The sequence below is a fragment of the Salmo salar genome, chromosome 02, assembly GCF_965601325.2.
Source record: "Salmo salar chromosome 02, fSalSal1, whole genome shotgun sequence".
Lineage (NCBI taxonomy): Eukaryota > Metazoa > Chordata > Actinopteri > Salmoniformes > Salmonidae > Salmo > Salmo salar.
In genome coordinates this window covers 38198204-38218158 of record NC_138292.1, presented here as the reverse complement: position 1 = coordinate 38218158, position 19955 = coordinate 38198204, and the positions used below count along the sequence as shown (strand labels likewise).

The following is a 19955-nucleotide window of genomic DNA, read 5'->3' as shown; positions in this document are numbered from 1 at the left end:
CCAATGACCAGGATTGAGAACCACTGGTCTATATAGTCAGAGCTCTGGCTGAACTTTATAGTTCTTAATTGTATTTATTCAACGGATGTGTCTATTGGGAATACTGCTGATCGTGGGGAAAGCATCCATCTTTTTGATGCTACTTCATCATTAGATTTGGACTTAACGACTATGTTGATTTTACTGCAACTATAAAGCAGTCAACATTCGCCCACTCTACCATGAATATGTCAGTTTGACATGGAATGTCTCAACATCATTTAAAGGGGAACAGCGGCAAATTTCAGTGGAGAGTGAAGTAGAGCTAGAGCCAGGTCACAAGTTTCTGCGACCCTCCCCCTCACTGCAGTGCTAGATAGGACTTTGTGAAATAAAGCAGATCTACAAAAATAATCTACGTTCTGTAATGACAGCGAAATTACATATTTTGTTTGCAAGCCAGGGCCAAATTACCTTCCTTGAGCGAACAAGAGAAATGTGATGTAATTTAATGAAATGGAAAAGTATTCTTATGTGTTTGCATCAAATACCATACTCCTTGAAAGTTGTGTGTTGATTATATATAGCAAAGGCTACGAGATGAAGGATGATCACTGGCAATCAACAGCTGCTGTGTTGCTCTTTAGATTATCCCATATCATGGAATAGGCCAAGTGTGTGAACGTTTATAAAGACAAAGGCGAACACATGAATTATTTGATTTGGTTGGATAGCTGACATGACAGAATGGTAGGCAGATATTTTCTTATCTAAAAGGTGGGGGAAAGTTTGCTACATTTCTCAAGCTCATGAAGCAACCAGCTCTCACGGTCTCACGTCAGAATTAGACGTTCATCCATGTTTCTCAAATGCCAAATTTCAAGGTTTTCTGCTTGGTTTCCAGAGAAATGCATTGAAAGAGGCATATGAAATAGGCTACTACCAAGGTCTGATGATGCTTCTGACAATATAGTAAAAGGATGTCCTAATGTATTTACAAAACTGCCGGTGACAGTGTAGTGTTTATGAGGAGTTCCCTTGTGCATGTGTTGTTGCATGTGCAGTAAGTCCTGGGTAGATTTTCTTCCTCCCTGCTTGGCAGAGATCTTATAAAAGGTAAGAATTGTGAAACCACAACCCAAATGTATCACATAAAATGTATATGCCATATCTCCCAATCAAATGGGCTTCCCGAATAAAGCTTGTTCGCTGTGACAGAACGTAGTTTCTTTTTCATAGATCTGCGTTATTCCACAAAGTTCTATCTAGCGCTGCAATGAGGGAGAGGGTCGCATAACCTTGTGACCTAGCTCTAGCTCTACTCCACTCTCCATGGGTGAGAGAGCTGCACACTGTGACAGACAGTCCAACACTGTGACAGACAGTCCAACACTGAGCCAGACAGGTTTAGGTACTGTGACAAACTTCCGGTGTTTGAAAATCAAATTATAAGATATCATTAAAGTAATACTCAATGTACTGTTTGCTGTGTCAGCTGGTAACATTCAGAAGAAGAAGCAGTCGAGAAAACGCGTCATCCTCCAGCTGCCAGCCAACGGGGGCCAAGACTGTCCTGAGGTGCTGGAGGAGAAAAAGGACTGTGAGGCTCCTAAAGTCTGCCCTGGTTACAGGTACAGCACAGTACTTTCTGAAGACACTGTACATGGAGATGATTACATGAATGAAGATACTATTGCTACTATCGTTAGCAACTCTTACTCATAAAGTGTATCACTATTATACACTAATTACCTCTACTGTCTGCTGATAATGTTCATGTTGAATATGATGATTTTAATGATTATGATGACATTGACTTGATGATCATCATCACGCTCAACATCATTATCACAATCATCCCATCACAATACTTCCTCTATTGCAGGTGGAAGTCACACAAATGGAGAAGGTGTCAATTGGTACCATGGTACATCAGGGAGGACAGCCCAGGGGCTCAGGAGACATGTGGACCAGGTCTTCAAACAAGAGGTGAAATGACATCTTTTAACCGTCTCTTTTTTCTTTCACAAATCCCCTTCTATTACTTACTCTTCTATCCAATTTAAACATCCACAATGAAATTGACATTCTTTGTGGCCTCTGAATCTCAGCCAGGAGAAAACAGATGGATTTGGCAAGGTTAGGAGAGGCAAATTGTGCATCTTAAACCACTTGTCAAATTCCTCTCCTTTGGCGAAGACGTGAACTGGGGTTGACACTCCCCACAGCACTGAGGACACCGTTTGTTATCCCTCAGTGAATTTAGGATGTCAATGTCTTCATGACTAGGCATCCACCTTGTTTGTTTGAGACAGTTTCTGGGTACCAGGTACCTTAGGCTCTTTTCATGCAGCTACAATCACAGCTCCATTTGGGAGAGCTGCTACATTCCTCCTCTGGCTAACTACAACCTGTAAATATGTTTCAATTGTAAGCAGATACCATATGATAGCATTTTGAAGCGTACGTTTTACTTGCATTCAGGAATGGCTCACCTACTGTAGATAAAAGGAGCTGTACAACAAAGTAGTGTAAATGTGTTTTTTCAGGTCACAGAATAATTCCATTGTCGTATAGCTTCAAATGAGAATTATAATCAGTGGCAATGTTGTATATTGCCACTTGTGAAGTGCTAATATGCATAAATGGAAAGAGTCACGTTACCATTTGCTTTTCTTCATACAAACGATCTGACATCCACAATCCTCCTGTAGCGTTGGGCTGACTCTCATAGCCTGTGATAGTAGACGTTAACATCCCTGGGCTCTAAAGAATCCAGGTCACTGTTTGTCATTCTCTGAGACATGCTGAGACATAGTGCCTCTTTACCCCAGGGGCGTCTCACAGCTTCTCACAGCGTCTCACTGTTGTGTACCTGGAGGGACCTGGAACACTCCTGGCCGCCAGTCACACTCACTGTCAACACACATGCCACCACAAACAACCCCACACACATCGACAGGCTACAGCAATCCAAACGTATAGAGTCAACAGAGGCCCAAGGGAGTTTGGGCAGAACTCTGCTTGTAGGTTATTTTGGGGTAGAAAAATAATCGTATCTTGAGTGTCTACAGCATAATGAAAGCACATATTGCAATATCTTCAGTAATGTCCTTTAAATCAAAACTCAACATATTTGACATATTAACATTGAACCTGTATTGATCGTTATTTATATTTTACCCTAACTGTTCTTTCTAAGTTGTTACTGGCCGTATAAAAAAACAGTCTGCCTGAGGCTGTGTTCAATTGACAACCACCCTGTATTACATAGTACACCTTTTCTGCAACTCCATTCCTGCTAAATCTCTGTGACCTAGACAAAATGGCCACCAACCCTGTAAGGGACACTGTGCCTTTGATTTCCCCCCACAGCCGTGTCCTGTCGCCAGCTGGACGGAGCGCAGGCAGACATTGGAGAGTGTCTGAAGTTTGCCAACACCATGCCCCCCATCACTCAGCGGTGCCAGCTCCCATGCCAGGATGATTGCCAGCTCACCAACTGGTCCAAGTTCTCGTCCTGCACAGCTGACTGTGTGGGGGTCCGAACCAGGAAGAGGTTACTTGTAGGTGAGGAATAGTAACAAAACGTGTGGACTTTTGGTAGTATGGCACCTTTGCACAGGGGCAGTCCATTAAGGAAGTTCTATAGCTTATACGCAACACATGACTGATTCAGTTTACTCTATGACCTTGCGAGAAGGGGAGGTAGCATGTAGCCTGCTCGAGTGCAGCATAGATGCTATTAGCAACTATTAGATAAAGTCTCTTGTTTTGGGGAGCAGCCTAAGAATTTTAATGAGGTCTGGTCCAATTAATCTGGATGTGGAATATTTACATGTACTCAATGAGAACATAATGATGCATATTAATGCCTAGTGACAGGATGGAGTTTAGCTTTTAAATTGCACATGACAGACCTGCAGGCAGACAACACACAAACACAAACTTCATACCTACTAACCCCTATCCTCTCTCCACCTCAGGGAGAAGCAAGAAGAAGGACAAGTGTAAGAACACCCAGATGTACCCTCTGAGCGAGACGCAGTACTGCCCGTGTGACAAGTACAACGCCCAGCCCGTGGGCAACTGGTCCGACTGCATCCTGGCCGGGGGAGAGAGCCTCCTGGGCATGAAGGTCCAGGGGAACATCAAGGAGTGTGGCCAGGGCTACCGCTACCAGGCCATGGTGTGTTACGACCAGGACAACAGACTGGTGGAGACCTCACGATGCAACAGCCACGGTGGGCTGGAGTTGTTGTGTGTGTGTGTGTGTGTGTGTGTGTGTGTGTGTGTGTGTGTGTGTGTGTGGTGTGTGTGTGTGTGTGTGTGTGTGTGTGTGTGTGTGTGTGTGTGTGTGTGTGTGTGTGTGTACCCCCCAGGGGAAAGTTGACTAGCCGTAATCCCCCCTGAGCCCCTCACACACTAATATACACACACACTAATGCACACACACTAATAAACACACACTAATACACACACAGAGAGAGTGTGCTCCTAATGGCATCATGCATTGCTCTGTTAACTATGACCCCTGAACTCTGATGATGACTGCTGACCTACCAGCACCAAATCTGCCCCAAATCACAGCTACAGTACTTGGTTTGATGCCAAGGGCAGGGATGTGGGTCGACTGGGTTGTTAGGTTTCTCTCCAATGATGATTTCAGTGAAACAATAAGCACTGCGTGTACAAAACGTTGCAATATCTGTATTAGAATTTAAGATGTTTTACCACTTTCAAAGTTCTCTGGCTCTCATGAATATTACTATTATTAAAACAACTGTTTATTTTTAAAACTGGATTTTTTTTCAACTGAATTTGACATGATTTCTTTTCTCAAACATTCTTGTCTGAACTTTTCTTATCTGAATCGCTCTTACCTCCTTGTTCTTAAAACATGAAGCGCAAAGGAACACTCAATGACCTCTCTAATTTGACACACGCAGACAAATTGCTTTTAGAATAGTTGAATTTTGAAGACATGTACTGATATAAGCAGTAGCGCAGAGAGAGATGTAGAAATGAACACATCAATGTCATGCATTTCTGAACAGAGCCCACGCTATGACTCAGAGATTCAGTTGCACATTAGTACGCCCGGGAGTGGGCATGACTGGAGCCCGACACTGGGACGTATTAGGAAAGAAAATATGTGTGTGTTTGTGGGACAAGGTATACTGTATATTATTATGGAAGGAATTATTGATAGTGTTCTAGAATAATGTGTTTTTGTTACTGAGATGACACATATCGTCTCGTTACGGTATGTATCGTAATACATGCAATATCACTTCCCTATCTCTCTCTGTCTCTGTTTCTCTCTCTGACTCTCTCTCTCCCTGTCTCTTTCTCTCTCTGCATATCTCTCTCTCTCACTCTCTCTCTCTCTCTTTCTCTCTTCTTGCTCTCTCTCTCTCTCTCTCTCTCTCTCTCTCTCTCTCTCTCTCTCTCTCTCTCTTCCTCCCATCATCAGGGTTAATATTAATAGAAGAGGAAACATTGTCCTCTCCATCACTGTGTGTATGGTGACATATTTCCCCAGGCTGTGATAGAGATCATCAAATGTAGTTATCTCTATTCCCCCCAGATATCAATAGAGGCGAGGATTAACACTCAAAGGCTGTGTTGCTCACAGCGACGACATACACAGTCCTTTTACTGTTCACCTTTTTTAAAGTCTTGGACTCCAGCAGTGATGATTTGACATACCAAGTTCATCTATTGCTGATTTGTTGGAGTCTATTGAGTTTTCCCCCATTTTGTGGGGTTAACGTTTCACGTGTGAATTGTTAAAGTCTCCATGGTGGGTAAAAAGGTGTTGGTTGGGATACTGACTAGTGACCATGTGTACAGAATCCATTTTAGGAACCTTGCCATTCCTCCTCCTTAGACCTCACGCCTCACCTTGGCAATGTTCCTAGTATGGATTCCGTACTTTGTAACTCAGCCATGCCCTTTTCTATGATTATATACTATGGGATGGCTCTGAGGGGCTTGGCCTTGGCTTGACAGGAATTGGGTGGTTAAGAGGGTATGAGGTCACTGTGGGAATCTGCGCTGTAGGTGAAGGCTTGTAGTAAGGCGGACATGTTGGTAAGGACCAGTAACCTCTAGCAGTGTGTGAGGTTGTGGTGGGGATGTGGTTTAGTTCGAGGTAGTGGGAGGAGGAGGGGCTGCCATTATATTAAGAGATGATTGGGGCACTTCCAAACTTCTGAAATGATGCAGCAAAAAAATCAGGTGAACGCAATGGGTTGTGCTGTGCAACAGAAAAGTTCTGATTAAATAGCAACACATCCTTTCCATGGCTCCCTCAAGAAATGTGATACAATATGCAATATGCACTTCGTATCCTCCCATTCCACCACACCCCTGCAGACACACAGCGGATAACTTTGTGAGGGTCCATGAACTACATGACATAAGGGATGATTTCAATTCATTGGGCTGGCTTAAAAAGCAATTGAAGGCAATAAACAACTTATCTGGTAGAAAATGGCCTATGTGGCATCGATATTAGTCAGAAACATTTGTTCTAGTGTCACAAAGTGTAAATAGGATAATTTTGTTCATAAAGTCAGTCACGTCCAAACTGAGATTTGAGAGATAATTAGGAAAACATCACGGAATGAAGGGTATCGTATAAGTTTTCCTATTTCAATCCTGCCCACAGCTGGCAGCACCCAAGTAATCATCAATTCAGGAATGCTCAGCTGCACGCGACCGATCATAATGCCCATGGTCAATTTGGTTTGGCATTCATTATCCTTAAGGGATAGGCGACAATATTTTAAAATGTCAATAGCCCCAAATGTATATAACTTAAAAATCTCTAACCAACTATAAATTATACAAATTCCTATAGAAATATTGAAAGCATTTAATGAGACAACTAAAAGATTAAAATATTGTCCCATTTACATTGTGAAATTGAATAAATGGAACTGAGTCAAACATGTGGTTTCTATATGTTTGATGTGTTTGATACCGTTCCATTCATCCATTCCAGTCATTACAATGAGTCTGTCCTCCTATAGCTCCTCCCACCAGCCTCCACTGGCGTATGTGATGTCACATGACAGTAAGACGTGTCACTGTGCCACTAGGGTCACCCCTGTTGGGATCGGAGAGGCTTCTTTCCCTGCCACCTCGTCACTCAGGGAGCTCCTATGTTTGAACAGGATTCCAGGGTCAAATACTGCTGACAATGGTAGCAGTTTAATAGCCAGGGCTTCCAATCAATCACACATCCAGCACCTAGAGAGTCTTCAGGAAGACAGAATGTTGTCAAAAAGTGCATTTTATGCACATACACCTAATTTTGTCTCCTTGTGTGTTCACTTCATTGATTTAGATGTTTTCCAATTCAATCTGGATGGCACCACAGGGAAACGCTGTTACACAATAACACAGCCTCGGGCTTTCAACCTTGAAGCTTTAGTTCAGGCCCAGCCCTCAAATTTATACAATACACCGCACATTCCCGTTCGTTAACAACCGTCTCGTGAAAGCATAGAGAAGAAACGTGTTGTTCTCCACTGAAATGTAGCCAGTGGTTCATATGGATAATCTCTTCCAGTGAATTAGCCTGGGACCTCTGTGTGTTTGTCGAGACAGACACAGGATATCAGGCTTGGGGATGTAGGGATCCAAATAAACAGCAGTAATAAGCAGAGTGAGATGCTTAAGCCAGCCAGCCGCAGTTGCCATGTCATGACCCTGTCAGCCACTTGAGGAAACATAGATTACATGAAAAAGCTTACGTCGACCCAAACCGCTGGTCAAGTGTATTTTTCGACTTTATATAACAGCTCCACACGAGACCCTGGAGTGTAGCTCTATTGTTATAGAGCAACATCAGCAGTCTCTGTAAGTCAACAGTTGAGTCATTATTTGCTCATGTTGTTGGTGCTAGTATTGGTTTTCTGGTCGTGTGATATCGTTACACTTGATATCGTTACACTTGTGCAACTTGGATTTTCTCCAAGTTGCACATACAATATTTTCACAAGAGTTTATTATGATATTATTGTTTATTACAGAAAACAAAAATATAATGGGTAACATTATGCTTTTAACTCCTTCGTGAAAATGTCGTGAACATGCCATTATGTTTTTATAACATGTCATAACCTTCGCAATCAGACCAAAATAGATGCTATACTATGGAAAGGAAGGGCTATGCATCATAGGGCTCCTGGGGGCCTCTAAGGGCCTCTATGGCCCTTCTCACACCTCTCTCTCTCCTCCATGAAGGCTACATTGAGGAGGCATGCATCATCCCCTGTCCGTCAGACTGTAAGCTCAGCGAGTGGTCCAACTGGTCCCGCTGCAGCAAGTCATGTGGTAGCGGGGTCAAAGTGCGTTCCAAGTGGCTCCGGGAGAAACCCTACAACGGAGGGCGACCCTGCCCCAAACTGGACCACATCAACCAGGTACAGCATGAGAAACACTCACAAGACTGTCTAATGTAGAAATGAGTTCAAGAATTCAAATGGAAAATGGAAATCTTTCAAGAATTTGGTCTGACAGCTGAGGGACTTCCTAATATGGATGCCATTTTTTCCTAATATAAGTTCTTTTTTCAGGCACTGTTTGTGATAGATAACACCGTTTTTGTGTTAGAAACACATTATTACAAACACATAGGAGAGAGAGAAACAAATGAAATATTCATGAAAATATTCCGTTTGAATTACCCTCCGTTACTTTCTCTCATGATTGCCAAATTGCTTTTGCTGGGTAGAATAGAGAGCCAGGGGAATGGATACTATAAATGGATCCATCCACAAAAATGCCCCTGATTTGAGAAATTCATTTTTTTTACCTTCAATATGAATAGAAACAGATTCAGAGAAGTGAATTACATTCATGGCATGTTGATCTGTTTCTCAGTGTTTGAATTCTCGAAAGTGGTCTTCACAGAGGCAGCCTTTATTTACAACGTCACATTAATCAAATGTTTGATCTAAGCAATTCAATATTTGCATTTGTCAATTATACCAACTCTTTGTCACTTTCATTCCACAATGCACACTGGATACGGATGAACACAATAGGCCCAGGTAAGACCCTTTTCAGTATTATGAATTCATATTGTCAACCATGTCCCACATACAAAATATCTCCTGTTGTGCATAGTACTGTACAGAACATTCACAGATGTAGCGGGGTAAGATTAAAAAGGATAGACATAAGCACTAACAAAACACCTCTGGTAATGTCTTAATCATCTCAACACAGTAATATCATTGACGCTATTCTTGTCACCCAAACTCAACGACAACGGAGGTAATAACCATAGACATATTCATGTCAAACCTCTTGCCTGGTGCCTTCCCCAGGTGTATGAGGTTGTGCCATGTATTAGTGACTGCAGTCAGTATGTGTGGGTGGCTGAACCCTGGAGCGTGTGGAAGGTCAGTAACTTGGACCTGAAGGAGAACTGTGGAGAGGGTGTCCAGACACGCAAAGTCAGGTACTATACCCTTTCACTACATCACACTACTGTAGACTAAATAAAACCACCCCAAGCAATCTTCTACTCCCTCATACGAAGACCGTTGTGTCACACACAGTATAAATCCATGGTCCTCAACATATGCATGTAAATATGTTGTATATATTGCATTTGATTGACAGTTGATTTTATTGGAAAATGTTTTGACTATGTAAGGTCATATGAACACATCTCTGGGCCAATCCCGTAGGTGTATGCTGAACACTATTGACGGTCCATCTGAGTCTGTGGAGGACTACCTGTGTGACCCGGAGGACATGCCCTTGGGGACGAGGGGAAGTCGGCTGCCCTGCCCCGAGGACTGTGTCCTCTCTGACTGGAGCAGCTGGAACCGCTGCAGCCTGGTAAGAATAACTGGTCTGAGACCAGTCATCTTTATTCACGTATGTATGGTGTGTATGTGATGGCTGTGGTAAGAGGTGTCCTGGATCTGTACAAAAGTTTCGGCCTCTCTGGAGTTGCTGCAGCCTGCTAAGAACCACTGGTACATGTATGTGGTAAGAACTGACCCTGGATCTGTAGGATAGTTTCTTAACTCACCCACTGATTCTGTGATATGAAGTCCTGGGATTGAAACTGTGAAACCCATTTCTCACTTTTTGAAAGAGACTGGAACCTAACATAAAGAGTTTGTTTGTCTTCGGATAAATGGATTGCGAATCTTTCACAGTATGATATTTCTTCCTCCACGGAAGCAGAAAAAGAATAAAAAAGAAATATGTGCTGCAGAACGGTAACAAATGCCTGTGAATCACATTATCCAATTCTCACCCATTAAAATACACAGGGAAAGAAACCGATGTAACTACTTCCTGATCGAGACTTCAGTGGAGGTGAATGTATTTCTGGATGTAAAAATCCCCTAGTGAAACAGATGCACCTGCTCTGATCAGATCATCAACCACTCTCACTTTCCAGCCTGACACTGCTAGGAAGCCTTTGTAACATGGTAAAGGCAGACCGACCATGGTTGTCTCACAGCTGTAAAATAGACACGTTTAAAATATTACTGAATATAATCAAAGTCCAGTAGTTAACCGCAGTAAGGGGTCCACAGCCTCCCCATCTGACACATTTCATTGGTTGTAAAAGAGCGATTGAACTGTTTCGACGTCACCTGCTGTTTTCCTGAAAAGGCACCAGCCATTATTAATCACACCCCGTTCTCTTTAAGTGCTTGACATGCTGACTTCCCACAATTCCAATCTCAACATGGAGTCTCGCCGGTACCAGCGGGGCTTGTCCCATGTTTTATTCATGACGAATAAAACATTCCAGCGATGTTATTCCAGAGGCAGTGTTTTTCCCATTCTCACACTGTGTAAAGGGGAATGTAAGGAATGTTAGGATGGAATATCTATTCGAGAAGCATCTTCAACGCTTTTCCGCGAAATTCCTAGGAATTCCATTTCCAGGAATGCCAGTAGAGAGGATATGGAAAAGTTGGCAGCCCTGGGAATTGGGAATGGCATGACATCAGAACATGGAATGTTAATCCACTTTTATTTAAGACAATTAAATATGGAGAAAGAGCTGGGAAATAATCCAGAAGCCTTCAAATTCACACAGTTGAATCGACTTTTATGTTCAATAAATATGGACATCATGGCGACAAGGCCTCTCCATTGAAAAAGGGCTTAGTTCCAGTTCAGTGATCTGTCTACGTAGACTTCTTATCACTTGCTGCAATATGGATTTGTAAATCATTTACGCTATAAGAAAAATACCCAACCCTCCCCCTTTTTGCTCAACCCCTCCATGTTGATGTGAAATTGTGCCTACTTTTCAGCCATGCAGTTACAACAACAGCAGGAAACGGACAGCCTACGCCATCCGGTCACCTGGAGCAGGGAGACAATGTCCGGACACCACAGAGAAGGAGCCATGTAGTCTGAACCTGAACTGCTTTCACTATTTCTACAACATCACAGGTAAAAAAAATAATAATAATTATGAATCGCAGAACATCTCACTTTGACATCTTCCATTTAGTTTGTCTATAAGTAGCTACTTTCCCTCATCAGTGGCTATCTACTTACACTGTTACTTAAAGGCCCAATGCAGCTGTTTTTACCTCACTATCAAATCATTTCTGGGTAACAATTAAGTACCTTACTGTGACTGTTTTCAATCAAAATGGTCAAAAAGAAACAAAAATAGCTTCTTAGCATGAGCAATTTCTTGATCTATTAACTTCCGCCTGGTGACTGCAATCCTACCAAAACAGGCAGAAATTTCAGCCGGCCTTTTTTAACAGCTCTTACACTAAAAGGGCATTATCATCATTTTCACAATTTCCTAGTATTATTCCAAGTTCATAGTGTGGAAATATATACAAAACCCTGGGAAATCATGTTATTGACTGCACTGGGCCTTTTAAGTGTTCTAATTTTACTCATACTGAAAAAACTTTACCCAACCAATGCAGTTTAAAAAAAAGTCTATATGCACACTATAAGGTCGTGTACTCATTTTGCACACTCTTGGTGCAGCATACTCTTATCTAGTGCTACTCCAAAACGACTTGGTCCAATTAAACTGCAGTCTTTTTTGGTGGCTCCTCTGTGATTCCAGAGATGGGTAGTGTTATCTTCAATATCGTAGCTCTCTCTCTCTACTCTCTCTCTGTCTGTTGCTCACTTTACTGCTAATCTGTAGCGCTCTGCTCCCAGCGGCACCCACGCCTATCAGGGCCACACAGTAACTATGTAAATAAAATACCAGTAGAGATCATTACTGGAAATGCTCTATTTCATGTTGCCAGGATCCATCTTGCCTCTGCTTGTCTGAATCGTTCTCTCTCTCTCCACAATCTCCCCCTTCCACTCCCCCGAGTGCCACAAAGCTTTGCAGCAGGAGTTGAGCACTTAAAACAGCCGCTAAAAACAGCCACTCATCTTTGTCAGAGTGTTGCAGGCGTTTGAGTGATCCCCGGGTCCCTCGGGGGTAGACATGCTTCCTGGCTTAACTAGAGCCACATGGTTATTTGACTGGGGTTCTGGGATTCCAACTTCTCTGGATTCAAACAATATGCTTCACTTCAGAGGATTGTTTATGTAAATACTTTACTATTTATAATTTTGATAACTTTTACTTCACTACATTCCTAAAGGAAATTAGATACTTTTTACTCCATACATTTTCCCTGACACCCAAAAGCACTCCTTACATTTGAATGGAAAATCGTCCAATTCACACACTTATCAAGAGAACATCCCTGGTCATCTCTACTGCCTCTGATATTGCGGACTCACTAAACACAAATGCTTTATCTGAGTGTTGGAGTGTGCCCCTGGCTATCCATAAATAAAAAATAAAAAATTGTGCCATTTGGTTTGCTTAATATAATATACTTTTACTTTTGATACTTAAGTATATTTAAAACCAACTACTTTTAGACTTTCACTCAAGTAGTATTTAACTGTGTGACTTTTAACTTGAGTCATATTCTATTAAGATATCTTTACTTTTACGCACGTCTGACAATTCCACCACTTCTATTGAAATTGGCGTTGGCGTTTTTCTTGATCTTTTTACGTGCTCCTCCGTCATGTGCCCTAGTTTAGCTGTCAAAAGCACGGCAGAGCAGGTGTTACAAGTGGTCATGACTCTGTTCAGTTAATGAGTTCAAGTGCTAGAGGTGTTCCAAATGCGTCTGTTGCCAAACTAATCAACTGCCATCAAACTCAACTGAGTAAATATCCTATCTTTAGAAAATGGCTTGGGGTTGGAACTGCCTAAAACAGGCTTTGACATCAAATGTACCCTTTGCCTAATGATTGAAGCTTCGCACGTGTAACTCCTGTCCAGTTTGGGGCAATGATGTATATAAACACTAGATTGCAAATGCTGTGTATTGGCCAATGAGAGGCTTTGAAGCCACCGGTCGGACATATTGGTACTCCCCAGTCTTCCATAGGAATAAATGTAACTCTTTACAGTATTTCAATTAAATGTTTCAAGGACAAAATTACATATATTTAAGAATTTTAATATTGTAGTGGGGACAGCAACATTATTACTTTCTAAAGGTTATACGTTAAGGAAAATGTTATTTTATATTTATTTATAATTATTTCTATGTTTAGCTCACATAATACCATTTCAAAGTATGCATTAAGGTGTCTGTAATAGAATAAACTTGGTAAAAACAAATGTAGGCATTAATAAAATTAATTTCTATAGCTTATTTTTTACAACGGTGGGGGAGTAGTAAAATGGAGGAGCGGTGGCTTCAAATCAGTGCCCCCCTGTTAGCCATTTAGTGTATATATAAATCATTTCGGGCCATACTGTACACTGAGAAAAGAAAACATTTTAGAACACCTGGTCTTTCCATGACATAGACTAACCAGGTGAATCCAGGTGAAAGCTATGATCCCTTATTGATTCCACTTGTTCAATCCACTTCAAGCAATGTAGATGAAGGGGAGGAGACAGGTTAAAGAAGGATTATCAAGCCTCGAGACAATTGAGACATGGATTGTTTTATGTGTGCCATTCAGAGGGTGAATGGGCAAGACCAAAAAAATGTGTGCCTTTGAAAGGGGTATGGTAGTAGGTGCCAGACAAACCGGTTTGTCTCAAGAACGGCAACGCTGCTGGGTTTTTCATGCTCAACATTTTCCTGTGTGTATCAAGAATGGTCCACCACCCAAAGGACAGCCAGCCAACTTGGCACAACTGTAGGAAGCATTGGAGTCAACATGGGCCAGTATCCCTGTGGAACGTTTCGACACCTTGTAGAGTCCATGCCCTGATGAATTGAGGCTGTTCTGAGGGCAAAAGGGAGTGTAACTCAATATTAGGAAGGTGTTCCGAATGTTTAGTATATTCAGTGTATGTTTGTGAGTTTGTCTTGAATTTGAGTGTGATTTTCATACTGGTCTGCCTTTTCCCCTCAGACTGGAGCACATGTCAGCTAAGTGCCAATGCTGTGTGTGGGAATGGCATCAAGACACGGATGCTGGATTGTGTACGCAGCGACAGCAAGTCTATCGACCTCAAGTTCTGTAAGGAGGTGAGATCCTCTTAAACGCTCTATCCCCAACTCCTGATTACAATCCTAGCTCTCTTTCAGGTCCACTATGATGAAAGTCAATACTGATTCAATACTAGTGATACTGAAATTGGACCATTTCCAGAGTAACTGAACCATCTGTACTGTCAATAGTTTGAAGTTGTGTGTCCTTGGAGTATTACTAATTTAGCTCAGAAGAGCAGCAATAACGTAATATATTATCTCTTTGGATCAGTATCAGCCACAAGTGATTCTAGGCAAATAAAATGACAGGCATGTACAGTATCTTCATAAAACATTTAGAAGTGTTTACACATGAGGATTGCTGTAGCCCCATCAGATTCAACTCAGTTTATTCATAATCCATTCAGACTCTCTCAAATTGTACCCTGCAGGTTGCAGTAGAAAAACGAACCTCACTGCTATTGAACCCATGGCCCAGTTTCAGTCCGGCTCAATCAGGGATAATAGGGTTTATACAAGCCGGGTGCCCATCTTGTGCCAGAACAGAACCAGCGGCTCCTGAGAATGATAGGCTATTTACCTAGGGGTCAGACAGAAGTAAGAAGTAATGGGTCTGGGCTGGCTGTACCAGTCTGTTGCAAAACGCCACTATGATAGGTGTTGTGACTGATACTGTAACTGAGTGATAATGATCACGCTCTTTCATAGCTGAGCCTGGAGAGGAAGTGGCAGATGAACATTTCCTGTGTGGTGGAGTGTCCTGTCAACTGCCAGCTGTCTGATTGGTCGGCCTGGTCGGAATGCTCGCACACGTGTGGACTGGATGGTAAGACAGGTAGCCTAGTGGTTAGAGCATTGAGCCAGTAACTGAAAGTTTCCTGGATCGAATCCCCGAGCTGACAAGGTAAAAATCTGTCATTCTGCCCCTGAACAAGGCAGTTAACCCACTGTTCCCTGGTAGGCCGTCATTGTAAATGAGAATTTGTTCTTAACTGACTTGCCTAGTTAAATAAAGGTTCAATTTTAAAAATATATATGTACAGTGGGGGGAAAAAGTATTTGATCCCCTGCTGATTTTGTACATTTGCCCACTGACAAAGAAATGATCAGTCTATAATTTTAATGTTAGGTTTATTTGAACAGTGAGAGACAGAATAACAACAAAAATATCGAGAAAAACGCATGTCAAAAATGTTATAAATTGATTTGCATTTTAATGAGGGAAATAAGTATTTGACCCCCTCTCAATCAGAAAGATGTCTGGCTCCCAGGTGTCTTTTATACAGGTAACGACAGAAGCAATCAATCAATCAATCAGATTCCAAACTCTCCACCATGGCCAAGACAAAAGAGCTCTCCAAGGATGTCAGAGACAAGATTGTAGACCTACACAAGGCTGGAATGGGCTTCAAGACCATCGCCAAGCAGCTTGGTGAGAAGGTGACAACATTTGGTGCGATTATTCACAAATGGAAGAAACACAAAAGAACTGTCAATCTCCCTCGGCCTGGGGCTCCATGCAAGATCTCACCTCGTGGAGTTGCAATGATCATGAGAATGGTGCCCAGAACTACACGGGAGGATCTTGTCAATGATCTCAAGGCAGCTGGGACCATAGTCACCAAGAAAACAATTGGTAACACACTACGCCGTGAAGGACTGAAATCCTGCAGCGCTCGCAAGGTCCCCCTGCTCAATAATACATATACATGCCCGTCTGAAGTTTGCCAATGAACATCTGAATGATTCAGAGGACAACTGGTGAAAGTGTTGTGGTCAGATGAGACCAAAATGGAGCTCTTTGGCATCAACTCAACTCGCCGTGTTTGGAGGAGGAGGAATGCTGCCTATGACCCCAAGAACACCATCTCCACCGTCAAACATGGAGGTGGAAACATTATGCTTTGGGAGTGTTTTTCTGCTAAGGGGACAGGACAACTTCACCGCATCATTTGACGGGGCCATGTACTGTCAAATCTTGGGTGAGAACCTCCTTCCCTCAGCAAGGGCATTGAAAATGGGTCGTGGATGGGTATTCCAGCATGACAATGACCCAAAACACACGGCCAAGGCAACAAAGGAGTGGCTCAAGAAGAAGCACATTAAGGTCCTGGAGTGGCCTAGCCAGTCTCCAGACCTTAATCCCATAGAAAATCTGTGGAGGGAGCTGAAGGTTCGAGTTGCCAAACGTCAGCCACGAACCCTTAATGACTTGGAGAAGATCTGCAAAGAGGAGTGGGACAAAATCCCTCCTGAGATGTGTGCAAACCTGGTGGCCAACTACAAGAAACGTCTGACCTCTGTGATTGCCAACAAGGGTTTTGCCACCAAGTACTAAGTCATGTTTTGCAGAGGGGTCAAATATTTATTTCCCTCATTAAAATGCAAATCACTTTATAACATTTTTGACATGCGTTTATCTGGATTTTTTTTGTTATTCTGTCTCTCACTGTTCATATAAACCTACCATTAAAATTATAGACTGATCATTTCTTTGTAAGTGGGCAAACGTACAAAATCAGCAGGGGATCAAATACCTTTTTCCCCCACTGTATATATATACCTATATCCTTTTACTGTCAATGGCTCCTAGGTAAATGTCTGAGATGATCAAGAAGAATTGAAGGACACTTAATGGGTTAACTTCTCCTGAGGGTCATCAAACCAGACTCATCTTGGTGGTTATATGAACATTGTTTCCATATGAGATACAGTGCATGAGTTACAGAAGGAACGTTTGAATGTTCAACAATTGAATGCTTTGTTTCCTACAAATATTCTATTCAAGCTAATATCACAAAATATCTCAGGCAGCCAGGGTTTGGAAAAAAACAAACATTACAAACGAGACAAACGGCATTAAACACGGTCATACAGTATCTTCAAATCTCACTCTGTTTCGTTCAACCTATGGCCTTACGTAATAGATTGCACACCTTTCTACGTTCACTGTGCTATCAACCCATGTTAAATCAACAGCTCCTCTACACTGTCAGATTACCAACGATCCCGGGGATCTCCGTCTGCGCAAAAACAATCACACGTCACACTCTTCATGGGTTGGGAGAACTCCCCCCAAATAATTGCAAGACTGACCATTGAGCTGAGAGAGATTGCATCATACATCGCAAGACTGCTCTATCCTTTGTTGTTTGTTGTTGTACAGCATCAGACAATTGATTCTGTCCTATTATGTCTGTCTGCTAGCGGCCCTGTGGGAAGCCCTTTGAAGTAACAGCCAGCCTGTAGCCTCTAGCACCTGCAGCTAAATCACAGGCAAGACATAAGTGTTTTAAGAGTGGCTAAAGGTGCAATGGGGATCCTCACCTGATCTATAGAGGATGTTCTGTTGGCTAGAACAGGATGTGAGGTAGTATTATGTCTGATGGAGAATGTTGTATTTTACTGTCTGATAAGGGTAGCAGGTGTTCATTGTTGATTGGTTGAGAGAGAGGATTGCTGGCTCTGTGTTGGAAAATGAGCTGTTATATGTGACCAATTGCAAAACAGAGACGGAGAAAGGGGTTTGAAAGAGTATGTGGCATGGAAGCAGTGAGATGGATTTATACGAGGGGTGGAAAGAGAGGAATGAATGCGAGGGAGAGGTGGACATTAAGTCTGCAGTACTTGAAGTACCAGTGTGTTACAGCAACTCACAATCCGTGTGTGTGTGTGTGTGTGTGTGTGTGGTGTGTGTGTGTGTGTGTGTGTGTGTGTGTGTGTGTGTGTGTGTGTGTGTGTGTGTGTGTGTGTGTGTTAGCTCACTTAACACCTATACTTCATCTGAGATGATACACTCTTAGTATAACTACTGTATACATCACATTGCAAAGCCTTTAGAATCAAGAAAGCTTACAAAATGCTCAAACTGCAGCACACCAGATCCATTACACATAAGAGACTTCACCACATCATATGGTCCTGTACTGCTGTTATATAAAAGGAAGGCAGTAGTTGGCAGAACAGAAAGGAAAAGTCATTTTGCTCAAGTGGAAGAGTGGAAGTAGAGAGGTAATCAATATGGCTGGAGCACAGAACAGTGTAGCAGGCTTTTTCAAGAGCTGCCTTTGTCAAGCAGTTAGGGACGACTAATACAGTAACCTATAAATAATACATTAACACACACGCAAAGACGCACAGGAGTCCACACACATGTACATAAATACACACAGTAACTGTTTGTAGGCCTATACTGTAATTACATTTCGTGAGCCAATTGAAATGAATGCACTGAATGGTGAATGACCTCACATTAAAACAAAGGAGCAGGCTGCTCCATTCAAAAGAAAGGAAAAGAATACAGGAGGGAACAACACATCATAGACATGCGTTTATCTAGACGGAGATCACTGCTGCGTTTGGTTTTTAGACCTTGCTCATGCATCTCCCTATTCAGACATCAGTCATATGTTGATGTGAATTACAGTCAAAGCATTCTTTCTGAATAAAATAGTCCCAATGTCTGCAGACTTTCTACATGTCTTTAGGTAGATGTGATACTGTAACGACTACAGATTTAGAATCTTCATTTGAGTCAGTTTAGCTACAGCAGGAAAATAATCCACACCAACAGGAAATGTGAATTATTATCTGGATTATAATTCATGGATATTTTTGAAGGTGTTTCAGAAAGGGAAAAATCAAGTTTGAATTTTCAAAGTGAAAATTACTTCAGGAGCCTTTTTAACCTCAAATGCACTACACTGCATTGCAGGAAAGTTCTCCTGCAACAGGGTGATCAAATTAAGATCCTACATTTGTACAAGACAAATTGTCCAGTGAGTGTCTCACATTAATGATGCCACTGCATTTTTGTGTTCCAGGGCGGATGTGGCGTAGCAGGGTGGTGGTGCAGGGGTCCCAGGGAGACGGGCGTCCCTGTCCCTCTCAGCTGGAGCAGTGGAAACCTTGTCCAGTCAGACCCTGTTACAGGTGGCAGTACAGCCCCTGGTCTGAGTGCAGGGTGGAGGTAGGCTACACCTCACACTGTCTTATTCTCCCTGGTCTGAGTGCAGGGTGGAGGTAGGCTACACCACACACTGTCTTATTCTCCCTGGTCTGAGTGCAGAGTGGAGGTGGGCTACACCTCACACTGTCTTATTCTCCCTGGTCTGAGTGCAGAGTGGAGGTGGGCTACACCTCACACTGTCTTATTCTCCCTGGTCTGAGTGCAGAGTGGAGGTAGGCTACACCACACACTGTCTTATTCTCCCTGGTCTGAGTGCAGAGTGGAGGTGGGCTACACCACACACTGTCTTATTCTCCCTGGTCTGAGTGCAGGGTGGAGGTAGGCTACACCACACACTGTCTTATTCTCCCTGGTCCAAGTGCAGAGTGGAGGTGGGCTACACCTCACACTGTCTTATTCTCCCTGGTCTGAGTGCAGGGTGGAGGTAGGCTACACCACACACTGTCTTATTCTCCCTGGTCTGAGTGCAGAGTGGAGGTGGGCTACACCTCACACTGTCT

General features: G+C 42.6%; 1 protein-coding gene across 1 annotated transcript in view; it reads left to right on the top strand.

Moving 5' to 3' along the window:
• LOC106582184 (thrombospondin type-1 domain-containing protein 7A-like) overlaps nt 1-19955 on the top strand; it is a 103015-nt gene that overhangs the window by 74880 nt on the left and 8180 nt on the right. Inside the window, exons 11-22 of the mRNA XM_082962675.1 lie at nt 1475-1610; nt 1865-1968; nt 3355-3549; nt 3966-4223; nt 8239-8417; nt 9042-9047; nt 9327-9460; nt 9693-9846; nt 11292-11433; nt 14407-14522; nt 15195-15312; nt 19310-19455. Coding sequence (XP_082818801.1) covers nt 1475-1610; nt 1865-1968; nt 3355-3549; nt 3966-4223; nt 8239-8417; nt 9042-9047; nt 9327-9460; nt 9693-9846; nt 11292-11433; nt 14407-14522; nt 15195-15312; nt 19310-19455 — 1688 coding nt within the window. The remainder of the gene's footprint in view (nt 1-1474; nt 1611-1864; nt 1969-3354; nt 3550-3965; nt 4224-8238; nt 8418-9041; nt 9048-9326; nt 9461-9692; nt 9847-11291; nt 11434-14406; nt 14523-15194; nt 15313-19309; nt 19456-19955) is intronic.